Genomic DNA, 24,353 nt, shown 5'->3' on the forward strand with positions numbered 1-24,353 from the left:
CCTTCATGGGAGCAAACACCTCACTGCTGCTCCCTGAAGGATTTATCCCAAAGATTTGGGATTTATCCCAGAGATTTGGGATTTATCCCAGAGATTTGGGCTCTCCACACACCAGAAGGAGGATTTAAGCCCTCTGTGCTCGGATCTCTCCCATCCCTCAGCACATCCCCCACCATCCATCCCTCATTCCCAGCCCCTCCACACCACAAGGGGAAGGTTGTTGGGTTTTCTCTTCATCTCCTTCCCACTCCAGCTTTATCAGTTGGGTATTTATTTGGGTTTATTGCTCTCCCTGCCCATCCTGTGGCTCGGCTTGCTCAGCTCAGTCCCCTGAGCTGCCGGAACGAGGCGCAGAGAAAGGAAATATCGGACAAATAATGATTATTCGCGTGTTCTCTGGAACAAGCCAAGAAAGAGGCTCCAGGGAGAGGGTGGGATTGGCCTCTGTTTGTTTCTTCAGAGGCAACAGTAAATGGAAAAATGTGGGGAGGAGGCTGGAAGAGTTAACCCTTGCTGGAGAGGGCTGGGAGCCCCCAGGGGCAGGGAGGGGACAGAGCACAAAGGGGTCCCTGGAGATCTTTGGCTTCCCACCAGCAGGAAAAATGGGAAAATAAAAGGCAGGAGGAACCCCTGGCAGCAGCAGGGTGGGCAAAGGCAAGGGCAGGGTGATGCCAGTCCCATATAAACTCACCCCTCCCAAGACAATGGATATCCCCCCATGGCACTGATTGGAGCCAATCCCAGATGGATTTGGGGAGCGATTTCCAGGCTGGACATGGGGCAGTGTGGCACATGCCAGGATGCTCAGCCCAGCACCACCCTGGGCACCAAGGACACCCTCTGTGCCTTTCCCAGGGGCAGCCACAAGGAAAATGTTTGGATGTGCCTCACTTTGTATGAGTGGTGTGGCTTTGGGTTTCCTTGGCTAGAAGGAAACAAAACGTCGACTCCTCCACGCACACAACGTGCTGGTAACAGAAAACTTTGCTTTGCCAGGTCCAAATGGGAAACAGGGGGGAAACCAACACTCCCAGCAAGCCTTGGGAGGCACCAAAACCAACATCCATCAAGCTTTTCCACTGGCATTTAACTGGAGAAAGGGAGGGAAGGAGGAAGGATGGAGGGAAGGAAGGAGGGAGGGAATGAGGGAAGGAAAGGAGGAAGGAGGAAGGAAGGAAGAAAGGAAGGAAGGAAGGAAGGAAGGAAGGAAGGAAGGAAGGAAGGAAGGAAGGAAGGAAGGAAGGAAGGAAGGAAGGAAGGAAGGAAGGAAGGAAGGAAGGAAGGAAGGAAGGAAGGAAGGAAGGAAGGAAGGAAGGAAGGAAGGAAGGAAGGAAGGAAGGAAGGAAGGAAGGAAGGAAGGAAGGAGGAAAGGAAGGAGGAAAGGAAGAAGGAAAGAAGGAAAGAAAGGAAAGAAAGAAAGAAAGAAGAAAGAAAGAAAGAAAGAAAGAAAGAAAGAAAGAAAGAAAGAAAGAAAGAAAGAAAGAAAGAAAGAAAGAAAGAAAGAAAGAAAGAAAGAAAGAAAGAAAGAAAGAAAGAAAGAAAGAAAGAAAGAAAGAAAAGAAAGAAAAGAAAAGAAAGAAGGAATTATGCAGACTCATTTATACTAGAAACAGACTGTATAAATAAAGGGCAGTTTAAGTGCTTTCTACCTCTGTGCTTCATGTTTCATTCAAGGTGTCATGTCCTTGCTCTCGAGCAGATGGTCCTAAGGACAAGAAGCAGAAAAAACTAAGTTTAAAGGGACTGAGCCACAGGTTTCCTTTTCAAAGCTTCACCCATGTCAAACTGTTTCACACACCCCAAAAATATACTGTGGGAACAATAAAAGGGATTTTCCTTCCCTCTGCCACCCCTTTCTGGCAGCCCCTCAGGGCTCTGCAGGCACAGCCTCACTGAGGGGCTCCTGCTGCTCTGAGAGGCTCCAGGGATGTGGAAAAGCCAAAAATCCCGGGATTCAGGTGGGAAAACATCTGCTTGGCATTAGCACTTCCCTCTTGGGGTTTCCCTTGTTTTCCTTCTTTCTCCTCGTTTCCTTCCCTCTGCACTGACCCCTTCTCCTCCTGCTTTGGGACAGGACAGGTTGGCCCTGTCTGTCAGTGCCAATCCTGCCCCGTGTTTGTTTTTCTGCCCAATAAATCCTCCCCCCGAGGGGAGGTGCCGAAGGCTGAGGGTTGATGGGCAACTTGGGAAAACTCCCATCAAGGCCCTTTCCTGCCCTGGTGACCCCAAGTAGGGCCCTGAACCTCAGATCCTGCTTCTCCCTAAACCCTGGAGACATCTGGAGATGGATGAAGACGTGGATTTTAGTCTCTCTAATTTCACTTCACATCCACTGTGGGGATATCACTTTTTTCCCCAAATTCCCTGGGATTTTTTTAACATTTCTGGATAGATTAGGCTCAAGTAGACTCAGTCTGCTCCTTCCTCCTCATCCCACTGCTCCTTCCCCTCCATCCCTGGGGCAGATGTCCTTCCCTACCCCTGGGTTTCTGTAGGATGTGGAGCTGCTTCTGGAAAACACATGTCGTGGAGAACAGAGAGATCCTCAATTATCTCTGTCGTGCTGAGTCCCTGCAGTGACCAGAATTGAGGGCAGAGATGTTTTTATCCTCTCCAGAGCCTTCATGTCGTGCTTTGAACACATTCTGAATGATACAGAGAATATCAGTGAGAAATCCCCACGTTCTGTGAGGTGGGGAGGGAGAATTTGAGGATATTTTCTCCTCTCTGTGCACCCCAAAGGCTTTGAGTAGTGAAGCTTCAGCTTTGCTCACAGGATCCAGCAGGGAGGTGGCTCAGAATTAAGACCATGATTAAAGGCTGAGAAAAATGTGCAGTATTTAAATAAAAATAGAATTAAAGACTGAAATGTGGCCCCAAGAGCCTCAGTGGCTCAGTGTCCCAGTCCAGCAGGTGGGCCCAGTTTGTCCCTGTGTGGGGGTGCCCAAAGCTGGGCATTCCAAACCCTCTGGGCCATTGCCCAGCAACTGTTCCCAGTGGCCCATTGGCAGCAGCTGCCCAGGGCACAGCTGAGCCCTCAGGCTGGGAGCTGGCTGGGAAAGAAGCCTGGCAGAGGAGCTGGGAGAACTGCCCTGCAGGGACTCCTTGGCACCTCCACACCCACCTGAGGGCTCAGCTCTGCCCATGGGCCAGCAACCATTCCAAAATCCCCCCTGACTGCCAGAGTCAGATCCCCCAGGGTGGAACTCCCTGCCCTGGGGGAGGCACTGGGGGCTCCCACCCAAACCTCAGGGGACACAATCTGGGGCTTTGGGCACTTCTGGGACCACTCCTGGGATGCAGAGGAGGAGCAGCCCCTGGCCAGGAGGAGCCACCACTCTGGCCCAGACTGTGCCATCATCTGCACCAACAGCTTTGTCCCTTCCTTTGCCTTTGGACTCGAAGGAACCACGTGGGGCTCAGCACAGGGGCCACCAAACCCCCCTGTGTTTGTGCCCCAGGGGGCTGGGTTAGACTGCTGGGCTTGGGGGTTAAACCCAATTTCTCTTTGTGCCATTGCATTGATTGGAATATTGTTATTAAATTGTGACTCTGACTTATAATCTCTTTTGTGTTGGGTTTGGTTCACCTTTAAACCAGCACACTCAGGGATAGGGTTTCTTGTCCACCTCTGGCCATGCCCAATGTTTGGGCCACCTCAAAGTGTCTCAGATGCTTTGATGAATCCCCACGGTCTCCATTTTTTAATTTAGAGCACAAAGCAGCTGTTACTGCAAATCATTACTCTGCCATCTGGATTACACACAGTGTTGTTCCCTTCCCAACCCCAAAATGCTGTTCCTGCAGGATTTATATTTCCAGGGCTGTCAATCCAACACCTTTCACTGGCTCTAAATTCATTTACAGGTTGGGGGGGAAATAAAAAAACCTTTAAAAACTAATCAAGCCCCATTAAACAACCATTTGGGAGCTTGGGCTTGCTTGGCTGAACTTGATATTAATTAGGCTAAATCCAAAGGCAGCCCCTTCCCCAGGAGTCTGCTGGAAAGCTGCAGCTTCCAAGGGGTTTTTCCTGGGTAAGGATTATAATCTTTAACAGCTGCCTGGTTTGCTCAGCTCATTCCCTGGGACCTGCTGACATCCCACTCCTTCTGCCATCACTTCTCCAAGGATTAGGCACTTCTAGGAGGGAAAATACGTGCTGGAGACCTCAGAAAAGATAAAATCCTGCCCCTGCTGCTGGGCAAGAAGGAGGTGGGAGCTTTCTTGCCATAAATCCACGAGCTTGGCTTGGCCAGATGAATTTGGCACTGAGAGTGTTGTATAATTAGGGGGGAAAAATGAGAAGAAAATAAATAAAATAACGCCAGAGCAGCAGAAATGCTTGTGGGAATGTGTCAAGTTTGCTGCCTGGGAGGACAACAGGGCAAGTTTAGTCTGCTGCAAGAGGTTGGCTTGGCATCCCTTCCCAGCCCAGCCCCACCAGGAAAGCTTTCCCTGAGGGCCTGACCCAGAGTTCAGAGCATTCCCAGAGGTGCCAGAGTAGGAAAAAAAGACCTTTTCCTGCTTGGAGAGTGGGATTTCTCCTGCCAGGCTGGGGAAGAACTGCAGTTATTGCACCAAGAGAGAGAGAAAAGCAGGGAGAGGGGCTGGGGGGTCCCACCCTGCCCCACATCAGCCCCTGCTTTGCACCCCCAGCCCAAGGGAACATTCCCATTTTCCCAGGCCCTTCCCAGCTCAGTTCTCCTCCCAGGAGAGGTTTCCTGCAGGACATCTGTTATCAATTAGCTCCATTCGTTCCACACGTCTGGTTTTGCTTTTGTCTCCTGGCAAAGGCCAGGAATTGTAATTATTATTAATAGTAATGGCAGTAATATATATTTATGTGTGTGTGTGTGCATATATTTATATATTTATATATATATAAATACCAAGGCAGCATCCCAACCCTATGGAGCTGATCCACAGCCACAGCCTGGATAGATCAGCAAATGGGGCACAAGCACTTCCCTCACCCCCCCCATGGTTTCTCTCCCTGATTACACTCCAGGTAATCCTTATTTTTATTTTTTTTCCCAAACTTCTTGAGTTCCAGCACAGGACAAATGGAAACAAGCAGCTTTGCAGCTGATCCCAACAGCAGGATGGAGTTTTAGGTTCTTCAGGGTGTTTGGTGTGATGTGCCCAAGCCACCTCCAGTCCTCCAGCTCAGCCAGGGATGGGTTTGGACCAAATCAGAGACTTTTGGGCATCACTCCTTGGTCTGAGGGGTGAGTTTGATGCTCATCACTCCTTGGTCTGAGGGGTGAGTTTTATGCCCATGACTCCTTGGTCTGAGGGGTGAGTTTGATGCTCATCACTCCTTAGTGTGAGGGGTGAGTTTGATGCTCATCACTCCTTAGTGTGACGGGTTGAGTTTTATGCCCATGACTCCTTGACCTGAGGGGTGAGTTTGATGCTCATCACTCCTTAGTGTGAGGGATGAGTTTGATGCCCATGACTCCTTGGCCTGAGGGGTGAGTTTGATGCTCATCACTCCTTGGTGTGAGGGGTGAGTTTTATGCTCATCACTCCTTGGCCTCAGGGGTTGAGTTTTATGCTCATCACTCCTTGGTGTGAGGGGTGAGTTTGATGCTCATCACTCCTTGGTCTGAGGGGTGAGTTTGATGCTCATCACTCCTTAGTGTGAGGGGTTGAGTTTTATGCCCATGACTCCTTGGCCTGAGGGGTGAGTTTGATGCTCTTTGCCCTTTCAGACCTTCATTTATTTCCCTGTGGTTTTCAGCCCCAGTTCAAGCCCAGCAGAGCTGAGGTTTCAAAGCTCCAGGTTTTCTCCATGTTTAGGGTGGATGGAGGATTCAGGTGAGGGTTCAGTGTCCCCTGAAGAGAAAAGCAGCTTCTATTACACCTCAGAGAATCCAAAGAAGAAGGGAAGCAACACACAAAAACTTGTGGTGCTGGGAAACAAGGAACCCTGAGAACCTCCAGTGGGAAAAGCCACCCCTTCCCCAAGGACACAGCACATGATGTTCCACATCCTTCCTCTGGCACCAGGAGCCCCTTCCTGTGGTTTCAGACCTTCAGACACACCACTGTGCCAACCACCAGGCTGGCAGGTTGGGCTCAACCCCACTGAGTCACCACCAGCTTCCCCTTCAGGTGGGTGTTTCTGACACCAGGGCTGAGTTTTTTCCCTTCTTTTCTGGTAAATACTTGGGGCTTGGTGGTTTTTTTTGGCTCTCTGAGTAATTTTTAAGGGTATCTGGGTAGAAATGTGGCTGTCACCTGGTGCTGGAGGAGCAAGGAGATGGTTTTAATCTCATTTTCTGTTCCATGAGAGGAAAGCTATGGCTGTGCTGGGTGAAAATCTCCCTCTCTGTTCCCAGAAAAGCTGTTTGCAGGTGGGATATATTTGGGCTGAGCTTTGTTGTGGGGGAGGCACAGGCAGTGAATCCTTTCTATCCCTGCAGGAGCTGCAGAGGGGGAAGGTGCTCAATCCTGTCTGTTGTGTTTGCTTTTTATAATGAGAAATTGGGGGAAAATTCCTCCCTGTGAGGGTGGGCAGGCCCTGGCACAGGTGCCCAGAGAAGCTGTGGCTGCCCCATCCATGGAATTGTCCAAGGCCAGGCTGGACAGGGCTTGGAGCACCTTGGGATAGTGGAAGGTGTCCCTGTCCATGGAACTGGATGATCTTTTAGGTCCCTTGTGTGATAATGAAAAGCAAAGTGAGTTTGCCCCCCCCCCCAGACAAAACACAGGAAGTTTGTCAGCTCATTACAACATAACAGGGAAATAAAAATTTTGGGAAAATCAAATTCCAGGAACTCTGCTGAGAGCTGGAGGGGTGACATCAGACAGCCCTAAGCTGACTGTCCCTCCAAAGGAAGGGCTTTATCCACAGCTGGCCCCAGGGGACAGAGACAGAGGGCTCTGACTCAGGGAGGGTGTGCTGGGAATTCCAGCAGGAACACACAGCCATGGGTTTTCCAGGATGTGAGAGTGCTGTTCCCCTTTGCATCAATTCCTTTAGCTCTCTGTTCCCGTTATCCCGACAAAAGAACATCCTGATTCCAGCTGAGGCAAACCAGCCCCGTCCATGGAACATCCTGGTGTTGGTGACCCCTGGGGCTCACAGGGGCTGATCCACCACTGGGCTCCTTCTTGGGTTTCTTTCTCAACCAACAACAAACCAAGTCAGAACTGAAGACCAGTTTTGATCTGGGGCTTTTAAAGGCTGAGAACACCCCGAGGGCTGAAATGCCCTTTAGCAGGACTTCAGGTGCCACCAGGAGCCAGGTGTAACTTTAAATACACTTTTATTTCAGGTTGCTATTGATGCACAAACAGCAGAGATCAAGGTTCAGTATACATGGTATACACAAAGCAGCCACTTCCATCGGCATCTCCGTCCTTTTGCTGCACCCTGGGCAAAAGAACTGCACACAAGGAATCCCTCCCCTCCCTGGGAACAAGGGTGACAACTGCTTGGTGGCTTGGAAACCAGCTGGGGGATGGCAGGACACTGAAGGGCAGCTCCTCAGAGCTCTGTCCCCAAAGGAAAGCGTGGCAGGCTCGGCAGGAAAACCCTCCAAAAATGGATGGCACATTCATGGGAATGGAGACCTGGAAGGGATTTCCTCAGAACGTTAAATGCCCTTCCCTGCTGTGCAGAGCAACCACAACATCTGCTCCTGGCTCTGTGGAGCAGCCTGGAGATCCAAAATATTGCTGTGTTGAAAAAGGAATTACATCAATCCAGGCAGGAGGAGCCCACAAACGTTGTCACAGAGGGGTTGTGAAGGCAGTAGGAAGGTCCAGCAGGGGAACCCCCATGTCACCACTGTACTGTTTGGTGTCACCCTTCTCATCTTGCCCACAGCTTTGGGAGCCAACCATTTCCAGGCTGTACCTCCATTGGACTGAGCCAGGTGAGCTCTGAGCTTCCACCTGCTGAGACAGCATCTTCTGCCTCCCCAAGATCTGTGTCTCGGCCATAAAACCCCTTCCTGATGATCCCAAACCTGGGTAGGTCAACCCAGATGCTGTGGCTCGCTCACAGTCACAGCTAATTTAATTAAGAAGCACCTTCCTCAGTGATTAAGCAAAAAATTGAATGGTCCCTGATGGTTTGATTTGAGCAAGAAAACTAAGCAGTGGCTAAATGGGTTTTGGAGGGAGGTAAAACAGCCTCTGACCACAATGGGCTCATCAGAGGTGCAAAATAACCCCTTGCACAAGACTCTGGAGTGGGAAACTGGTTGTAGATGCCCTTCAGCAGCAAGAGGCTCAACATTCCCTCTTTTCCTACCCCCCTGAACCCTGCTGAGCCCCTTCACTCCAGGAGAGCCCCAAACCCAAAATAATCTTCCCTTCCCGCAGCTCCAAAGCGATGCCAGGGAGTCCCCCCAGCTCTGCTGGAGCTCAGGAGACCCCAGGGAGGCTCAACAGAGAGGGAAAACATCCCAGCCTGGCCCAGAGGGCACTGGGATGTCTGGGCATGGCATACTGGTCCCATTAAGCATCGAGCACCATTTCCAGAGCGGAGTGAAGCACCGGTGACTGGTGGGGCTGTGTCTGACCCTGGGGCACTACAGTACAGTTGCTTTTTTTTGGAATGACACCTCACACCTCAGGCCCACAGTGATCCCTTTGAACCCTGAAAACCTTCAGGGGGGTGGGTCACAACCCACCCTGGCCTGAGGGTGTCAAGGAGCATCCCACACTCACACAGCCCCATCCCAAAGCACCATAGGAAACCCTGGGGCAGGTGAGATCCCACTGGGAATAACACCAGCCCTGCTACACCAGGTTTGCACCCACCAGGAGAGGAGGAAGGAGGTTAAAACAAAACACAGAGTTAAGCACCATAACATTTACACTGGTCAGGTCATAAACATGAGGAGAGAACGAAAATAAAGCCACCACCTTCCAGCCTGGCCCGGGGATGCTGCTGGGACCACAAAGTCACCACCAGCCAGCTCTGGAGGCCTCAGTCCCAGCACCTCATTGGTCATTGCATTGGTAAATCCTTTTGATCCCACTTGGCACGAGCGTGGGGGGAGTGCAGGGAGAGGGGAGGTAGGCTGGGCCCTGGGAAGGTGGGGAGAGGCTTCAGCTGTGCGATTGAGGGGCATCTCCCTGCCTGTAGGTGGACCCACCCCAGGCAGGGACGACCCTCCTCGTTCCCATCTGTCCCCCCCGCAGCTCCCGCAGCCTCCCCGGTGGTCCCCGTGTCATTCGGTGGCTTCGAGGTAGATGTTCGTTCCTGCTCTGTCTCCGAGCGACCTGGTCGGTAGGAGCCCTCTCTCCAGGTGCCTGTGGTGTCCTGACACCCAGGTCCCTTTTTTTTTTTCCCATTTTTTCTTCTTTTTCCCCCCTCTTGCTATGTGCTATGGACATCTCCCCTCCTGCTGCTCAGCCCTTCCTCGCCGACACCCCTGGGCTTGCTCAGCACGGCCTCAGGGTGCAGAAATCCAGCTCCTGCGGCTTCCTGCGAAAATTGCAGCTCTCCCGGGGCAGGAGGCGCCCGGTGGGCACCAAACACTTCAACGCCCTCCTCTTGAAGCCGCGGCCGCAGCTCTTGGAGCAGGGAGACCAAGGTCCAGCCTGCCAGGAGGGGCAGGGCTCTCCGCACAGCCGCACGTCGGGGGGTCTCTGCGCCGCGTCGCACTCGGCGGCGGGTTGCCCGTAGGAGTCGCGACAGGCGACAGAGCGTTTCTGCAGCCCGTCGCCACAAGACACCGAACACGCCTCCCAAGCACCCGCTGCCCACTTGTAGGAGGGGCGCTTGTAGCTCGGCCTGCCACCATCCAGGCGGTTGGACAGGCTGAGCACGCTGTTGTTGAGGTCCGGAGGGGTCTTGCCCTCCTTCTTGTAGGAGGTCTTGTCCTCCTTGCTCTCCTTGGGGAGGTAGAAGGAGTAGCGCACGCGGGGAGGGGTCATCTTCCCCACGGAGAGCACCTCCAGAGTCAGCGGTTCCTGGATGGGCTTGAAGGCTTGGAGACTCTCCACGGCCGTGCCGGTGCCGCTGTAGCGCAGGACGCTGCCCTTCACCAGCAGGTCCCTCTCCACGGCCGACACGATGAAGTGCCCGTTCAGCAGGTACTTGCCCTGGGCGTTTTTCAGTGCCAGGTAGTTGTCGTCGCCCACCAGCCCCTTGTAGCCGCGCTGCCGGATGTCGATGTTGGAGGCGCCCGCGGGGATCACCACCACGAAGTTGTAGCCGTGCCTGGAGGAGAAGAGCAGCCAGGGTGGGTTATCAGGGCCATTCAAAGAGAAAAGAGATCAAAAAACCCCCCAGTTTTGTGAAATTTCTAATTCTGCTTTGCAAAATGTTGTTTGCATAGCAAGGTTGCTTAACTCATGTTCAGTTCTGGGCCCCTCAGTTGAGGAAAGAGATTGAGGGGCTGGAGTGGGGCCAGAGAAGAGCAACGAGGCTGGAGAAGGGACTGGATGTGGCACTGAGTGTCCTCTGAAACACCTCCAGGGATGGAGAATCCACCATGTCTTGATCCAACCCTACTGTGATTACCAGCCCAGGGCACTGAGTGCCAGAGAGATCACAGTGGGGTTGGATCAAGAGTTGGGTTTGATAATCTGAGGTCTCTTCCAACCCAAGTGAGAAGAGCAACGAGGCTGGAGAAGGGACTGGAGCACAAGTGCTGTGGGGAGAGGCTGAGGGAGCTGGGGGTGTTCAGCCTGGAGAAGAGGAGGCTCAGAGGTGACCTCAGCACTGTCTGGAACTGCCTGAAGGGAAGTTGTGGCCAGCTGGGGGTTGGTCTCTTCTCCCAGGCACTCAGCAATAGGACAAGGGGGCACGATGGGCTCAAGCTCTGCCAGGGGAAATTGAAGTTGGAGAGCAGAAAGAAATTCTTTGCAGAGAGAGTGCTCAGGGATTGGAATGGGCTGCCCAGAGAGGGGGTGGATTCCCCATCCCTGGAGGTTTTTCAGCTGAGCTTGGCCATGGCACTGAGTGCCATGATCTGGTAAAGGGACTGGAGTTGGACCAAGGGTTGGACTTGATGATCTCGGAGGTCTTTCCAACCCAATCCATTCTATGATTCTATGAACAGCATGAGGGGCTGGAGTCGCTTTGTTCTGGTTCAGACTGTCCAGCAGTTACAGAGACCAGCGGGCCATGGGTTGGAAGCCACACATTAAAGTGAGCTGGACACTTCAACAGGATGAAATAGGAAAGATCCAAGAGTTTGGAGAGTTAAAGCCAAGATTTTACAAGTTTGACAGATCATGGCACTGAACAAAGAAAAGGTCTAAGTCCAAACAGTGATGAAGATGCTTTAAGACCACCCGAGGGATGAAGTCAGGAAAGCACCACCCAAATTTCAAGCCAAAAGGAAAAGCTCCACCCAAGATTTCACCCAGTCATTAATATGGAAATTAGAAGGTGTAAACTATGAACTTAAAGACTATAAATGGCTCATTTTACACAAAAAGTCAGGCAAGTTTTTGCCCAGTATGAACTGGCTGTGCCTCCAATGCTGTCAATAAATACCTTTGCTGCTAAAAGACAAAAAGCTTCTTAGCAGTTATTTATTTTAAATGTTTTTTGCTATCACCATCATGCTGCCTCTGCAGCCACAGCCCTGAGGTCCCCCCACCCCTGAAATCCCCCCACCCCTACCATTGTCTCCTCCCTCCCATGAAGGTTGTTTTGAATCTCTTCCCTACACCGAGTTTTCTCAAGGCTGATGTCACCCAGAAACAGGAGGATGCTTTGGCTCAACAATACCAGGGATAACTCCATCAGCAGGAGCCAACAGCATGTTAAATATGTCCTGCTTCTCCTTCAGAGCCACCCCAGTGATGCACAAGAGCACCAGATTTTACTCAGGATGGACTTACCCCCCATCACCATCTCCGTGACCTTCCTGGATCCCTCACCCCAAAAAGCAGAGCTGGGTGAAGGGGAAGCACACGTGGTCCCCAAACACTCACATGGGTTTGGTGAACAAGCCTGAGACCTTCTTGCAGCTCTTGTTGTCTCCTCCACAGATGCTGCACTTGTCGAACTTCTTCTTGGAGCCCAACTTCCCGTCACAGCCCGCCTTGATGCACTTGCCCTGGACGCAGACCGAGGTGGAGTCCGGGGAGCACGGGGTGCCATCCACAACCTGCACCAGGGGGAGCAAACCAAGCTGCTGGTTTTCCCTCTGACACCCCCCAAAGCCCACGAGCTGCCGCCATCCAACCCTAACCCATCCCACAGGTCCTGAGGAGGTACCAGCGGGCACCGTGTCACCCTTTGCTCAGGCTCTGCTCTGCAGTCAGGAGTTTTGGGATCTCTGGGAAGAGATGGATGGGGTTACATCCCTTCTCTGCTCCATCTACAGAATTTCCTGCTCTTTCCATTGCAGGGACCTGTTAACATCACCCCATTCAATCCCTCATCTGGATGCCCACCTTATCCTTCACATCACCTTCCCAGCACCATAATTATCACCCTCTATTCCAGCACTATGGGAACATCCAGAGGCACCTTTACAAACCCTGAGGAAAACCCTCCATGGACCAACTCCAGCTATGAGGTAAAGCAGACAGCTTGACTCACACCAGCCTGGTGGATCCCCCTCCTCTACCACCTCACCTAACACCATCCACCCACCAGGCAAGGAAAACCCCCTCATTTCCAGGCACACTCCACAGCCCAGGCACCCCCCTGGGGGTCTCTCACCCACCTTGGGTGCCAGCACGTAGAAGTAGCCGGTGCCATTGGCACGGCAGATGAGCTTGCACTTGTCCCGGGGCGACACTCCGGAGTATTTGGGCACCCAGGACACGGAGGCCGTCAGGCGGTTGGTGCTGTGGCTGTAGCCATTGAAAGCCTCACACTGCTCCTCACGGAAGCTCTTCCCTGGCACTGGAAGAAACAGGGATGTGGAGTTGAGCACTGCCTGGACATCCAGCTCTGGTTTTAGGGGGTTGGCACAGCCCAGGCTGAGCTGCAGCCCCTCACCTGCAGCAGGGCAGGGCTCCAGGTTGCAGGAGCGGTACTTGACGCGGATGCCCTCGCAGTAGGAGCCACCGTTGGCTGGCACCGGGTCGGTGCATTCCCGCTTTGCCAGCTGCACCCCTCCGCCACACGTCCGGGAGCACTGCCCGTAGGGAGCCCACCTGGCCCAGCCACCGTCCACCTGAGGGGATACAGCGGGTGAGAGGCTGCGTCCCCTTCACCACCTCCATCCCTTCACCAGCAAAACCTCCAGCTGCCCCCAGACATGCCCAAGGACGGCTGGAGCGGAGCAGCAGCATCACTGCTTGAGAATACCACAGGATCCCAGAATGTGCTGAGCTGGAAGGGACCCACAGGGGTCATGGAGTCCAACCCTCAGCCCTGCACAGGCCCATCCCCAAGAGTCACACCCTGTGCCCCAGAGCATCATCCAAACACTCCTGGAGCTCTGGCAGCCTTGGGGCTGTGCCCACTGCCCTGGGGAGCCTGGTCAGTGCCCACCACCCTCTGGGGGAAGAGCCTTTCCCTGAGATCCAACCTGTCCCTGCCCTGGCACAGCTCCAGCCATTCCCTGGGTGCTGTCCCTGCCCTGGCACAGCCATTCCTTGGGTGCTGTCCCTGGTCCCCACAGAGCAGAGCTCAGTGCCTGCCCCTCCTCTGCCCCTCCTGAGGAAGTTGTCCCTGCACTGAGGTGTCCCCTCAGTCTCCTCCTCTCCAGCTGAACACACCAAGTGCCCTCAGTGCCCTCACACTCCTCCCCTCCAGGCCCTTCACTACCTTTGGACACTTTCTAATGGCTTTAATATCTTTCTTACATTGGAGTGCCCAAAACTTCCCATGATATTCAACGTGAGGCCACACCCAGTGACATCCAAGGGATCTCCAGCTCATCCCACACCAGTCTCCCCACACTGGGGGAGTTGCCTAGCCAGTACCCACTGGGAGCACCCCGTGGGGTGTCTCTGGGGTCCCCAGCAGGCTCTCACCCTGTACTTGCTGATGTTGTGCCTCTCCACACAGGCTCCCTTGAGGCAGAAGCGCCCGTCGCCGCAGCCGGTGCCGTCGGCCCAGGGGAAGTGCCGGGTCTGGCACACGATCTGCCCACGCGCCTTGCCCGTGCACCACAGCTTGGCACAGTACTGCATGTAGGGGCAGGGCTTGGAGCCCACCCCGAAGGCCAGCTCGCACTGCTGGTTCAGGCTGTAGCTCGTCCCCGGCAGGTCCTCGGGCAGCGGGATGGGTTTGGTGGGCTGGTCCAGCAGGCAGTCTCCTGGAGGAGGGGAACAGGGGGGTCTACCGGGTCCTGGAGGGGCTGTATGGACCAGTGTGGGGAGGGAGGGTGAGGGATGGATGCTGGGAGTTTGGCCAGAGGCATCCAGGTGCTACCCCAGGGATACCCTCAAGGTCAGCTGCATCCCAGACCAATGTGGGCTGGAAGGGACCTTCAAACTCATCCAGTTGCAATCATGGCATGGTGGAATGGTTTTGGCTGGAAGGGACCTCCAAACTTATTCACATCCAATCACAGCAATCATGGAATGGTTTGGGGTGGAAGAGACCTCCAAACTCATCCAGTTCCAATCATGGCAATCATGGAATGGTTTGGGTTGAAAGGGACCTCCAAACTCATCCAGTTCCAATCACAGCAATCATGGAATGGTTTGGGGTGGAAGAGACCTCCAAACTCATCCAGTTCCAATCACAGCAATCATGGAATGGTTTGGGGTTGGAAGGGACTTCCAAACTCATCCAGTTTCAATCACGGCAATCATGGAATGGCTGGAGCTGGAAGGGACTTCCAAACTCAACCAGTTCCAATCACAGCAGGGTAGAATCATGGAATGGTTGAGGTTGGAAGGGGTCTTCAAACTCAGCATAGGCATCACTGCTGGAGACACTCCAGCACCCGGCAAGTCTGGGTGGTACAGACACACTGCCAGACTCCCCCTTTCCTCCTGAATTTGATTTCAGAGCCAGGAGGGGAACTGCTCTACAGCCCTCCATGCCTTCCAGCATACCCCCCCAGGGCTCCCACGGGGCAGGGGCACGGGTGGCAGGGCGAGGGGCACGGGTGGCAGGGCGAGGGGCACGGGTGGCAGGGCGAGGGACACAGCAGGGCTCACCGTGGCCGCTGTCCAGGAAGTCAGTGATGATGGCAGCACTGCAGGCTGACCAGGGGTTGGCACGGTCGATCTGAATGAGGGTGGGGGACATCATGTGGTTGGTCTTCAGCCGGCCAAAGACCTCCTCACAGGCCTTCACGTTGTCGTGGGGCATGTTGAAGACGTGGCCTGGGGGTGGCACAAGGTATGCAGCGTGAATAACCCTGCAGGGTGGGCAGGGCAGGGTCCCACAGCTCCAGGCCACAGGGGAACTGAGGCCCAGGGTGGGGCAAACCCTTGCAAGGACTGGGGCAGCCCAGGAGGGCCAGTGAACCTCACAGTTCTCTCCCAGATGCTTCATGCATGAGGAAAGCACACGGGAAAGGAAGGACAAGGGAAATTGTGTGGTGACTTCAGCACTCTCCCCCTCCCTCCTCCTCCTCCCCCCAGAGGTAGGTGTGCCCTCTGCCTGTTATTTCAGGACTCCTGAATCCTGGAAACTCATTGTGGTGGCAACCACCACAGCAAAGCCTTTTGCTTCCTCAGCTGCCCTTTCCCACCTGGCTCGGGCACAGCCTCGTGCCCCAGGGTGGAGTTTCCCCACCACCCGACACCGGTCATTGTGTCATCTTCCTGAGGATGAATCCAAGGTTATTCTGAGCCTTGCCAGCTCCTGGAATTCCTCCAGAGAGGAAGAGGAGGGCAGGGAGCCTTACCCAGCTCGTGGGCAGTGGTGAAAGCCGAGGGCAGCCCATCGTCCTCGATGACGGAGCAGCTGCGCTTGGGGTCACACATGGTGCCCACGTCTGCCATGCCCAGCGTGTCACAGGTGGTGGAACCACACAGGTCCTGCCAGGCACAGAGGGAAGGGGTTAGTCCAGTTCTCCATCCCCACCCCACCCCTGGTACCCCACAGGGAGATGCTGAGCGGGAGAAAGCCCAAAGGGGTGGGAGTCACACCAGGATGCAGAGGCAGCAAACCTCAATCCTGCACCAGACCAGGCTGCACTGGTGGGTTTGTATTTAACTCTGGCACCAGGGGGGTGTGGAGCATCCTGCTGTGCCTTCAGCTACAGCTTTTCCTCCCCAAACAGCTCCTCCAGCCAGGGTGGAGCTGCTTTCAGCACGGAGGAGCCAGTCTGAATCTTCCTAAGTGGGAGCTCAAGGACCAGACCCAGGTGGGTGGATGGGAACACCCCTGGCTTTGGACTCACTTCTCAACCTCATTTCTCCACTTCTTAGGAAGCAGAAGCCCCTGGACCAGGTCTAGAGGTTTCCAAGGCCAAAGGAAGTTCTCCTGCCTTTCCAAGACACTCTGCAGCCATCCCTCAAGGAGCAACCAAGAGGAACCAGCCCAGCCTTCCACCCCCAGACTAAGGACAGCCAGACCCCACTGAGATGCTGCTGGGACAGAGGATGGGAAGGATCTCATTGCAGGTGAATCTGCCCTTCTCCAGCATCCAAAGGTGCAAATCAGAAGTCCAGTTGAGACACACCACTGCTGCAGCCTGGTAATAACCTCGTCCTCAGGTGCTCCCTTCCCTTGCCGAGGTGTGTCGGTGTTTTGGGAGCGCTGGAGCATCATCCTCATCCCTCGGTGCTGTCCCGGCGCTGCCGGGGAGGCCACACGGTGGGGGCAGGGAGCCGCTTTCCACATGAAAAGCAAACGTAAGGGACTCTCCAGGCGCTGCCGGGCTATAAATAAGTGTGAATCACGCTCAGCGCTCGCCCAGCCAAAGCGCCGGGGCTGCTCCGAGTCCTGCAGGAGCTGCTGTGCCAACATTTCCAGCAAGGTTTCCAAGCTGCTCGGAGGCATTCCCGCGCAGGCAGGTTCAGCCGCGGGGAAATCACAGCGCCGATGACTTCAGAGAGCCCCGGGAGGGCTGCGATGGCTTTAGCAGGAGACCTGGGGCTGTGGAATCTGGAGGCACAGGCAAGACCGTGGTCTCCAGAGAGGTGAAGAAGTGAAGAAACGTCTGGGGCTGGGCTGGTGGTGGAAAACCCATCGTTCAGCTGGGGTCAGCCCTTTGCTCTGTGACACCTTCCCCATCTGCAGGGACTCTGGAGCACCCTGAGCCTCGGTGCTGGCAGGGACAAGCAGATCCAACCCCACGTCCCCACCACCAGGGCCACCATCGACAGGGTGCCCAGCCCCAAAACACCACCAAGAATCACAGAATGGACTGGGTTGGAAAAGACCTCGGAGATCATCAAGTCCAACCCTTGGTCCAACTCCAGTCCCTTTACCAGATCATGGCACTCAGTGCCACGGCCAAGCTCAGCTGAAAAACCTCCAGGGATGGGGAATCCACCCCCTCTCTGGGCAGCCCATTCCAATCCCTGAGCACTCTCTCTGCAAAGAAGTTTTTCTCATATCCAACTTCAATTTCCCCTGGCAGAGCTTGAGCCCATCGTGCCACCACCCTGCTGAGCTACTCCAGGGGCACAACCAGCTCAGCCCTCCTGGCAGTGCTGCCCCCAGCACGAGGGGTTTGGGGTGGGCAAAGGGGCACGGGGAGGGACAGCAGAGCGTTACGGGGCCGAGGCAGCCGCTCGCTGCTCTCTGAGGAGTTTCCTCACTGGCGCAGCGAGAGTTTGGCTCCCGGCCCAACACCTGCACTGACACACTGACCCACTTCCCGCCCGGAACGGCGCCGGCCGGGACACACAACGAGCAGCTCCTCACCGGGTTCTCTCTCACTCCCCACCACCAACTGCTCAGGGCAGCCCAGGGGTGCCAGGCAGCATGTCTGGGATGTAATGAGGGGTGCTGAGCCCCCTCAAACAGCTCCTCCAGCATTGCTGCGCTTCAAGCCTGCTCAGGAGGAGAGGCAACACAAGGATGGAGCTACAGAGGGGAGGAGAGAGAAGGGGAAGAGGTTTAAGGTGGTAAAGCAGCATGCAAAGGGCCAGCTCAGCCTTTGCTCACCATCACCAGTATCTCTTGCTGCCAGCACACAGGGAGGATGCTCAGTGCCCCAAAGGGCTTCGACAGCCTGCTCAGTGCACCACCAGCACTCTCCTGCCAGCCTGACCTTCCTCTGTGGGACATTCTGAGGCTTTTCCTCAGCCCTTGTGAACTTCTCGAGATGTTCTGCAGGTCAGCTGGGGGGATCCTCGTGGCTTCTGCATAAATTCACCCACTTCAGTGACCAGCTCAAAAGCTTTCTCCCTTCCATGCAGGCTTCCTGTGGGTATCCAAAGCAACTCCAAAAGCTGAGCCTTGAGCTCCAGCACTTCCAAGCCTCCCTGTAGCACCTGCCATGCTGCAGTCAGATGTTCCTTCATGCCACATCCCTTTTGTTTTATAGCAGAGCAAGGATGTTCAGCCAACATCTGCTGGTCCAGAATGGGTGGGAAGAACAGCTGAGCTCTTTGTTGTGGTGTTCAAGGACAGTTCCAAGTGGCAGGAGGGCAGCTGAAGGATGGATGCTCTGCTGGACCCTCCAACAAGCAGTGGCTCAGGTGACTCTGCACCCACCAGTCGATCAGGACTTGAGCTCCCCGAAGGCAAATCCACCATCCAGAATGACTGACATCGGGAGGGAGCAAAGCCAAGCAGGAAAGGACAGCCCCATTCGTCAGCAGCTCGTTGACACAACTGGAAACTGCCTATCAACCAGGCTGGAGGTGAAATTTAAGTCGGGGGCTTATGTAACAGCTTCTTGGCAGGGAGATAAGCTTCGGGGTGTCAGGGGACCACAGATGGATGCACTCAAGGAAGGCAGATGTCTTGTGGATCGTGTGCCTGTGCACTGAGCTCGCTCTGGGGTTTCAGGAATGGCTGTTTTAGCAATGTGTAAAAAATGCAGCCGGACCGTGATCCGCAGCTCTCGGATCGCTGGGACCGGCGCTGTCCCCTGTGCAGCTCCAGTGACCTCACCAGGTTCCCAGCACGGATGGGGCTGGCTCGGCCCTGCAGCGCCCTCAGCAGTGTCCCCTCCTCTGAGCTGCTCCAGCAGCCTGTGCTCCTGCAGCGTTTACAGCTGGCCCAGGGTGGGTGGACAAGAGGATACGCAGGACGAGGTCCTGCACGTCCCGCACAGCATCACTCCTGCTCCAAGCCATGGTCAGCCCGTGCTGACCCAGCCCAGGGACAGCTGAACTGAGCTGGACACTGTATCCTTCCCACCCACAGGCGACTGACCTGGGAAGATGTTTTGGGAATGGTCTCCCTGCCTTTGATGGGAGTTCCTGACCTGTCCCTAATCCAAAAACATCTGGGCAGGGCTAGTGGAAGGAAAAGAAACCTTTGCTGCCAAAGCCTGCTGCAGCCAGGGTAGGACATTACTGTCCTCTCCAAGCTGAGCTCATCCTCCTCCCATACCATTAGTGGTTTTGGGATGCAGGCACTGAATCGATGTCCACGCTGGGACAGGACCACAGGGAAGGAGCAGCATTGGTGGGGGCCATGGGGACAGTGTCACCCAGTTTGTGGGGGTGGGAGGGTGCAGAGCTCATCCTGCACCCCAGTTTAGGAGGGTGGGAGGGTGCAAAGCTCATCCTACACCCCAGTTTGTAGGGGTGGGAGAATGCAAAGCTCATCCTACACCCCCGTTTAGGAGGATGCAGAGCTCATCCTGCACCCCAGTTTGTGGGGGTGGGATGATGCAGAGCTCATCCTGAACCTCAGTTTAGGAGGATGCAGAGCTCATCCTGCACCTCAGTTTGTGGGGTGGGAGGATGCAGAGCTCATCCTGCACCCCAGTTTAGGAGGGTGGGATGATGCAGAGCTCATCCTGCACACCCGTTTAGGAGGGTGGGATGATGCAGAGCTCATCCTGCACACCCGTTTAGGAGGGTGGGATGATGCAGAGCTCATCCTGCACCCCAGTTTAGGAGGGTGGGATGATGCAGAGCTCATCCTGCACACCCGTTTAGGAGGGTGGGATGATGCAGAGCTCATCCCACACTGCCTGCAGAGCCTGAGCCAATGGCAGCTCCAAGCCCCTGTCCCTCCACAGGGATGTGTCCAGTGCTCAGCAGAGCTGGGGGAGGCTCTCCCCTCTCCCCTCTTCCCTCTCCTGTGTCCCCTCTTCCCCGTCCCCGGGACTGTAGCCCTGGCTGCATCTCTGGTGCTTCCCTTCCAGCCCTGAGCCGGGTCCACGCGGCGCAGCCAGCGCTGAGCAGAGCTCCAGGTTCTCAGGAGAACCTCGTGCATGAGTCAGAGGAAACGGGGAGAGGTTTCTTTCTTGGCAGGTGGCACTATGAGCTATTCCCAGCTGGGGAGGGGGAAGCGAGGCCACGCTCCTCCTCTTCTGGGCTCACACCCCTCATTTCGGGGTGGCTGCTGCCGTGTGCCAAGGTCACAGGGCACCGGCTGCCAGGAGACAGGGGATGAAGCAGCAGGTTTACCCCGTGGGACAACGTGTGTTTGGGCAACTCCTGGCCTCACTCACCCCCTGGCTGGTGGGCCAAAACCCGCCCAGGGGACAGCAAGGGCTCTGCTCCCCTCCAGCCCAGCATCTGAGAGTGGAGGTTTCCTTGGGAAAGGGGATTGGGCACAAGCACAACCCGCTCCATCAGGCACGGCGGGGCACAGGTGGCACAGAGCCTTAGCACAGTGCAGGGCTCCTTGAAAAGGGGGGGGCAGCTCCTCCGAGCCCCCCCTGCACCCACCTGCTTGGTGAAGAGGATGGCGGTGTCCCAGTACTCGGGGTGCTTGTCGCTGACCTTGTTCCACTTCTTCTGCCACGCGCAGAAGTTGCGCAGGGTGAGGGCGGCGTTGGTGGTGACCTTGGGCCCCTTGTCATCCTGCCCGATGAGAAGGAACTTCACCACGGAGATCTGGATGGGGTTGCGGATGCTGGGGTGCTTGTACAGGCGGGCGGCCGTGGCCATGAGGGTGAGCAGGTAGTGCTGGAGGTCATCCCCGTGGAACTTCACCATCGACTCGTCGGCCACCACCAAGGTCTCCACGTACCGCGGGACCGAGGCAAAGCGCTTGGCCCGCCCCCCTTTGCCCCCCGCCCGCCCGCGGTACTTGTCGAGCGCCTGCAGCACGCCGGGGGTGAGCGCGGAGCCCACGGCACAGCGGGATGCTCCGGCCCCGACGGGGCGGCCGGGGCTGCGGCGCTGCAGCCGATGGACCCCGCCGGCCGCGCCCCCCGCCAGCGGGCTGATGAGGTACTCGGCTCCCCGGTAGCCGAAAGCCCCCCGGAGCCCCCCGCAAAGGCTGAGGGCGGCGAAGGACTCGCGGTCGGCGTTGACATCCCCCGAGTAGAAGCAGTGGCGGAGAGCGGGGAGGGGGCGGGCGGCCGTCCCCAGGTAGTGGGCGGCGAAGGCGGGCGCGATGAAACGGGCGTCGGGGTAGAGGTGGAGGTAGAAATCCTCCCCGAACGCCGAGAGCTGGATCACCACCGCCTGCCCGCCCCGGGGGGGCTCGGCCGGGCCCCCTCTGAAATAAGCCGGCCCATTGATGTCGGGGTCCAGGCGCAGCGGGGTGACCAGCGCGGTGTCGGGGTCCGGGGGTGCCCCCGAGGGCAGGCTCAGCCCCGGCGCGCCCAGCAGCAGCAGCGGCAGCAGCGGCAGCATCGTCGCGGCGGGCTCAGGCCGGCGGCATCGGGGTTCGGGGGAGGCGCGGGGGGGACAAAGCAGGACCCGGCCCCCCCCCTCCGTCCGTCCGTCCTTCCTTCCTTCTTCCTTCCCTCCCTCCTCCTCCCGGACCTGCGGAGGTTGGAGGCAGCGGAGCGGCCCCGCCGGTACCTGCCTTGCGGGGCGCGCCGGCGTTTTATACGCGGGAGCGCGGGGAGCGGGGCGCGGCTTGGCCCCGCAGCAGCCACTCCGGGCCGGGGGGACGGAGCGGAGCCGAGCGGGGCCGAGCGGGGCCAGCGGAGCAGCCGAGCGGGGCCGGGACAACTCCGCGCTCCGCCCGGGGCTGCCGCCACCTCCCCGGGGCGGAGCGGGGCGGGAGGGGCGGCACCGCCGTGGGGATGCGGGGTGGGATGGTGGGGTGGGGTGGGGTGGGGTGGGATGGGATGGGATGGGAATGGGTGGGATGGGGTGGGGTGGGATGGGATGGGGTGGGGTGGGATGGGATGGGGTGGGATGGGATGGGATGGGATGGGATGGGATGGGATGGGATGGGATGGGATGGTGGGGTAGGGTGGGGTGGGATGGGATGGGATGGGATGGGATGGGATGGGATGGGATGGGATGGGATGGGATGGGATGAGATGGGGGCAGGGATAGGGTGGAATGGGATAGGGGGCTGGGGTGAGATGGAATGGGGGGTGGGATGGAACAAAGTGGGATGGAGTGGAATGGGATGGGGGCTTGAGATGGGATGGGACAGAGGTGGGATGAGATGGGGTGAGATGGAGTGGGATTGGGGTGCTGGGGGCAGATGGGGTTGAGGGGTGGGATAGGATAATGTGGGATGGAATGGGGTGGGAGTTGAGATGGGGCGGGACAGGAGGTGGGATGAGATGCAGTGAGATGAGATGGGTGGTTGGATGGAATGGAATGAAGTGGGATAGGAGGTGGGATGTGGGAGGATATGAATGGTTTGGGGGAGTGGGATGAGTTGGGATGTGGAATGAGATAGGACTGGGGGACTAGGATGGTGTGAAGGATCAGGAGGGCTGGGCAGTGGGATGGAGGGAGACTCGTCACTTTTATTCCTGCAATGTAGAAGAGAACTCTGCAGTTCCCCAGGGATACTCCCACCTGCCAGGCTCCCTCCTGCCCCATTCTGGTTGCTCTGGGTCCTGTTCTAAGCCATTGGACAGGATGGAGCTCTGTGACCCCACGGGAGGGGAGAGTCTGGCTGAGACAGGGATGTGCAGAGAAGATAAAATGTCAGAGAATCATTGAATCATGGAATAGTCTGGGTTGGAAAAGGACCTTTAAAGGTCAGCTCATCCAGCCCTCCATCCTCTGCTCCGTGCTGGTATTTGGGACAGCTCAGCCAAGGGGGGGACCTGCTGTTTGGCAGCAGAGGGCTCAGTTCCCAGGTTTATTTGGGAAGATATTAACACATGTTTTTCACAGCCCTGGTGATTTAGCACTGAGGGCTGGGCTGTGTCTCCCCATGCACCTCCAGACCTCCCACCCACCCTAAATAGTCCCTGTCTTCAGATCAGGGGGATCCCAGAACTCTTCTCCCCAGGGAACCAGCTCCCAGTGCATCCCTTGCTATGTCACCCCAGCCCCTTTCAGTGGCTCCAGCCCAGGGGCAAAGGTGATTCCCACTCCTAGGAAAAGCTCAGCCTCCCTTCATCCCCAGGGCCACCAAAGGGAGCACTCCAGAAGTGTCAGCACCTGCAATATCCTCTCCTCAGAGACACCCTGTGGAGTCCATGGGAATTTCCTTGTGCCCACCAGAGGGATCACCAGAACAGTCTGAAACCTGTTGGGGCAGGGAAAGATCTGACCACGGGTGGGATTTCTGGGGACAGGACAGATAAAAGTAGAGCATTGAAGAGTTCTCAGCAACCACCTGTGGCCAAGAACAGAGTTATCTGCACCAATGGATTAGTGAGAAAAGTAAGGCCTCTCATGGACAGGTTGGCTCTGATGTGATGTCAAGGCTCAGCAAAGGCTGCAGGAATATGTGTATGGATGAAATAATTCCAAGGCTGTTGCCCAAGAGGCTGAGCCCACAGCCTGGCAGCTGAACTGGTGACCCCAACTCACCATCTGGCCACTCTGGGCTGAGGGAATCAGGGGTTCTGTCTGCTGGCCAAAGTCCAGCATGCCCAGGGGTGTGGAGAAGACCACAGAGACCCACAGAAAATGGGCAGCACAGGGAGCAGAGGGGGAAGGGGAGAGGGACACAATGCTGAGGTGCCAGGAGGGAACTCCTCCCTGTTCAACAGGATGAGTTTACCCAGAGACAACATCCAGGATGGCACATGGTCCCAGAGGTGCCACCAGCCTGGAGGTCATTGAGCCAGGGTGAGTCACTGCTGCCCAGGAGCTCCAGCCCCTCCATCTGGGAGATCTCCAGCAGTGGAGGATGAGTCAAAGTGAACTGGCAGGACTTTATCTCCAGCCTGGAGAACATCTGATTGCCTCCTGATGGGGAAGGGCAGGCAGCAAATGCGAGTGGTTTGGGCTGAGACCGTTCCATCCTGTCAGACACGGGACTTGCTGTGTCCCATGACACTGAGGCTGTGCCAGGGATGGAGCAGCTGCTCCACCACAGCCCTCCCAGTCCCTCTGAGCAGCTGGGAATCACCTACCCCAAGGTGGGCTGCTTTGTTTGCAAACCAACCCCTCTGCTGCTTCATTTTGCTGCCCATGCTGAGTAAAAAGCTGTGCAGGGATATTTCTCCCCCTCTCCAGGCAGCTCCAGGGGGGACAGGAACATCCCAGAG

General features: G+C 56.2%; 1 protein-coding gene across 1 annotated transcript; it reads right to left on the bottom strand.

The window, feature by feature from the left end:
* Nucleotides 1–7,280: 7,280 nt before the first annotated feature.
* ADAMTS15 (ADAM metallopeptidase with thrombospondin type 1 motif 15) lies at nucleotides 7,281–21,722 on the bottom strand. The gene is made up of 8 exons (XM_071576346.1): nucleotides 20,653–21,722; nucleotides 15,750–15,882; nucleotides 15,055–15,222; nucleotides 13,918–14,201; nucleotides 12,935–13,112; nucleotides 12,657–12,838; nucleotides 11,917–12,092; nucleotides 7,281–10,189 (listed from the first exon to the last, which is right to left on the bottom strand). Exons 1-8 carry the CDS (start codon nucleotides 21,565–21,567, stop codon nucleotides 9,409–9,411), a joined length of 2,817 nt encoding a protein of 938 aa, XP_071432447.1. The 5' UTR covers nucleotides 21,568–21,722; the 3' UTR covers nucleotides 7,281–9,408.
* Between the last annotated feature and the right edge of the window lie 2,631 nt (nucleotides 21,723–24,353).

This window comes from Pithys albifrons, chromosome 23 (assembly GCF_047495875.1).
Source record: "Pithys albifrons albifrons isolate INPA30051 chromosome 23, PitAlb_v1, whole genome shotgun sequence".
NCBI lineage: Eukaryota > Metazoa > Chordata > Aves > Passeriformes > Thamnophilidae > Pithys > Pithys albifrons.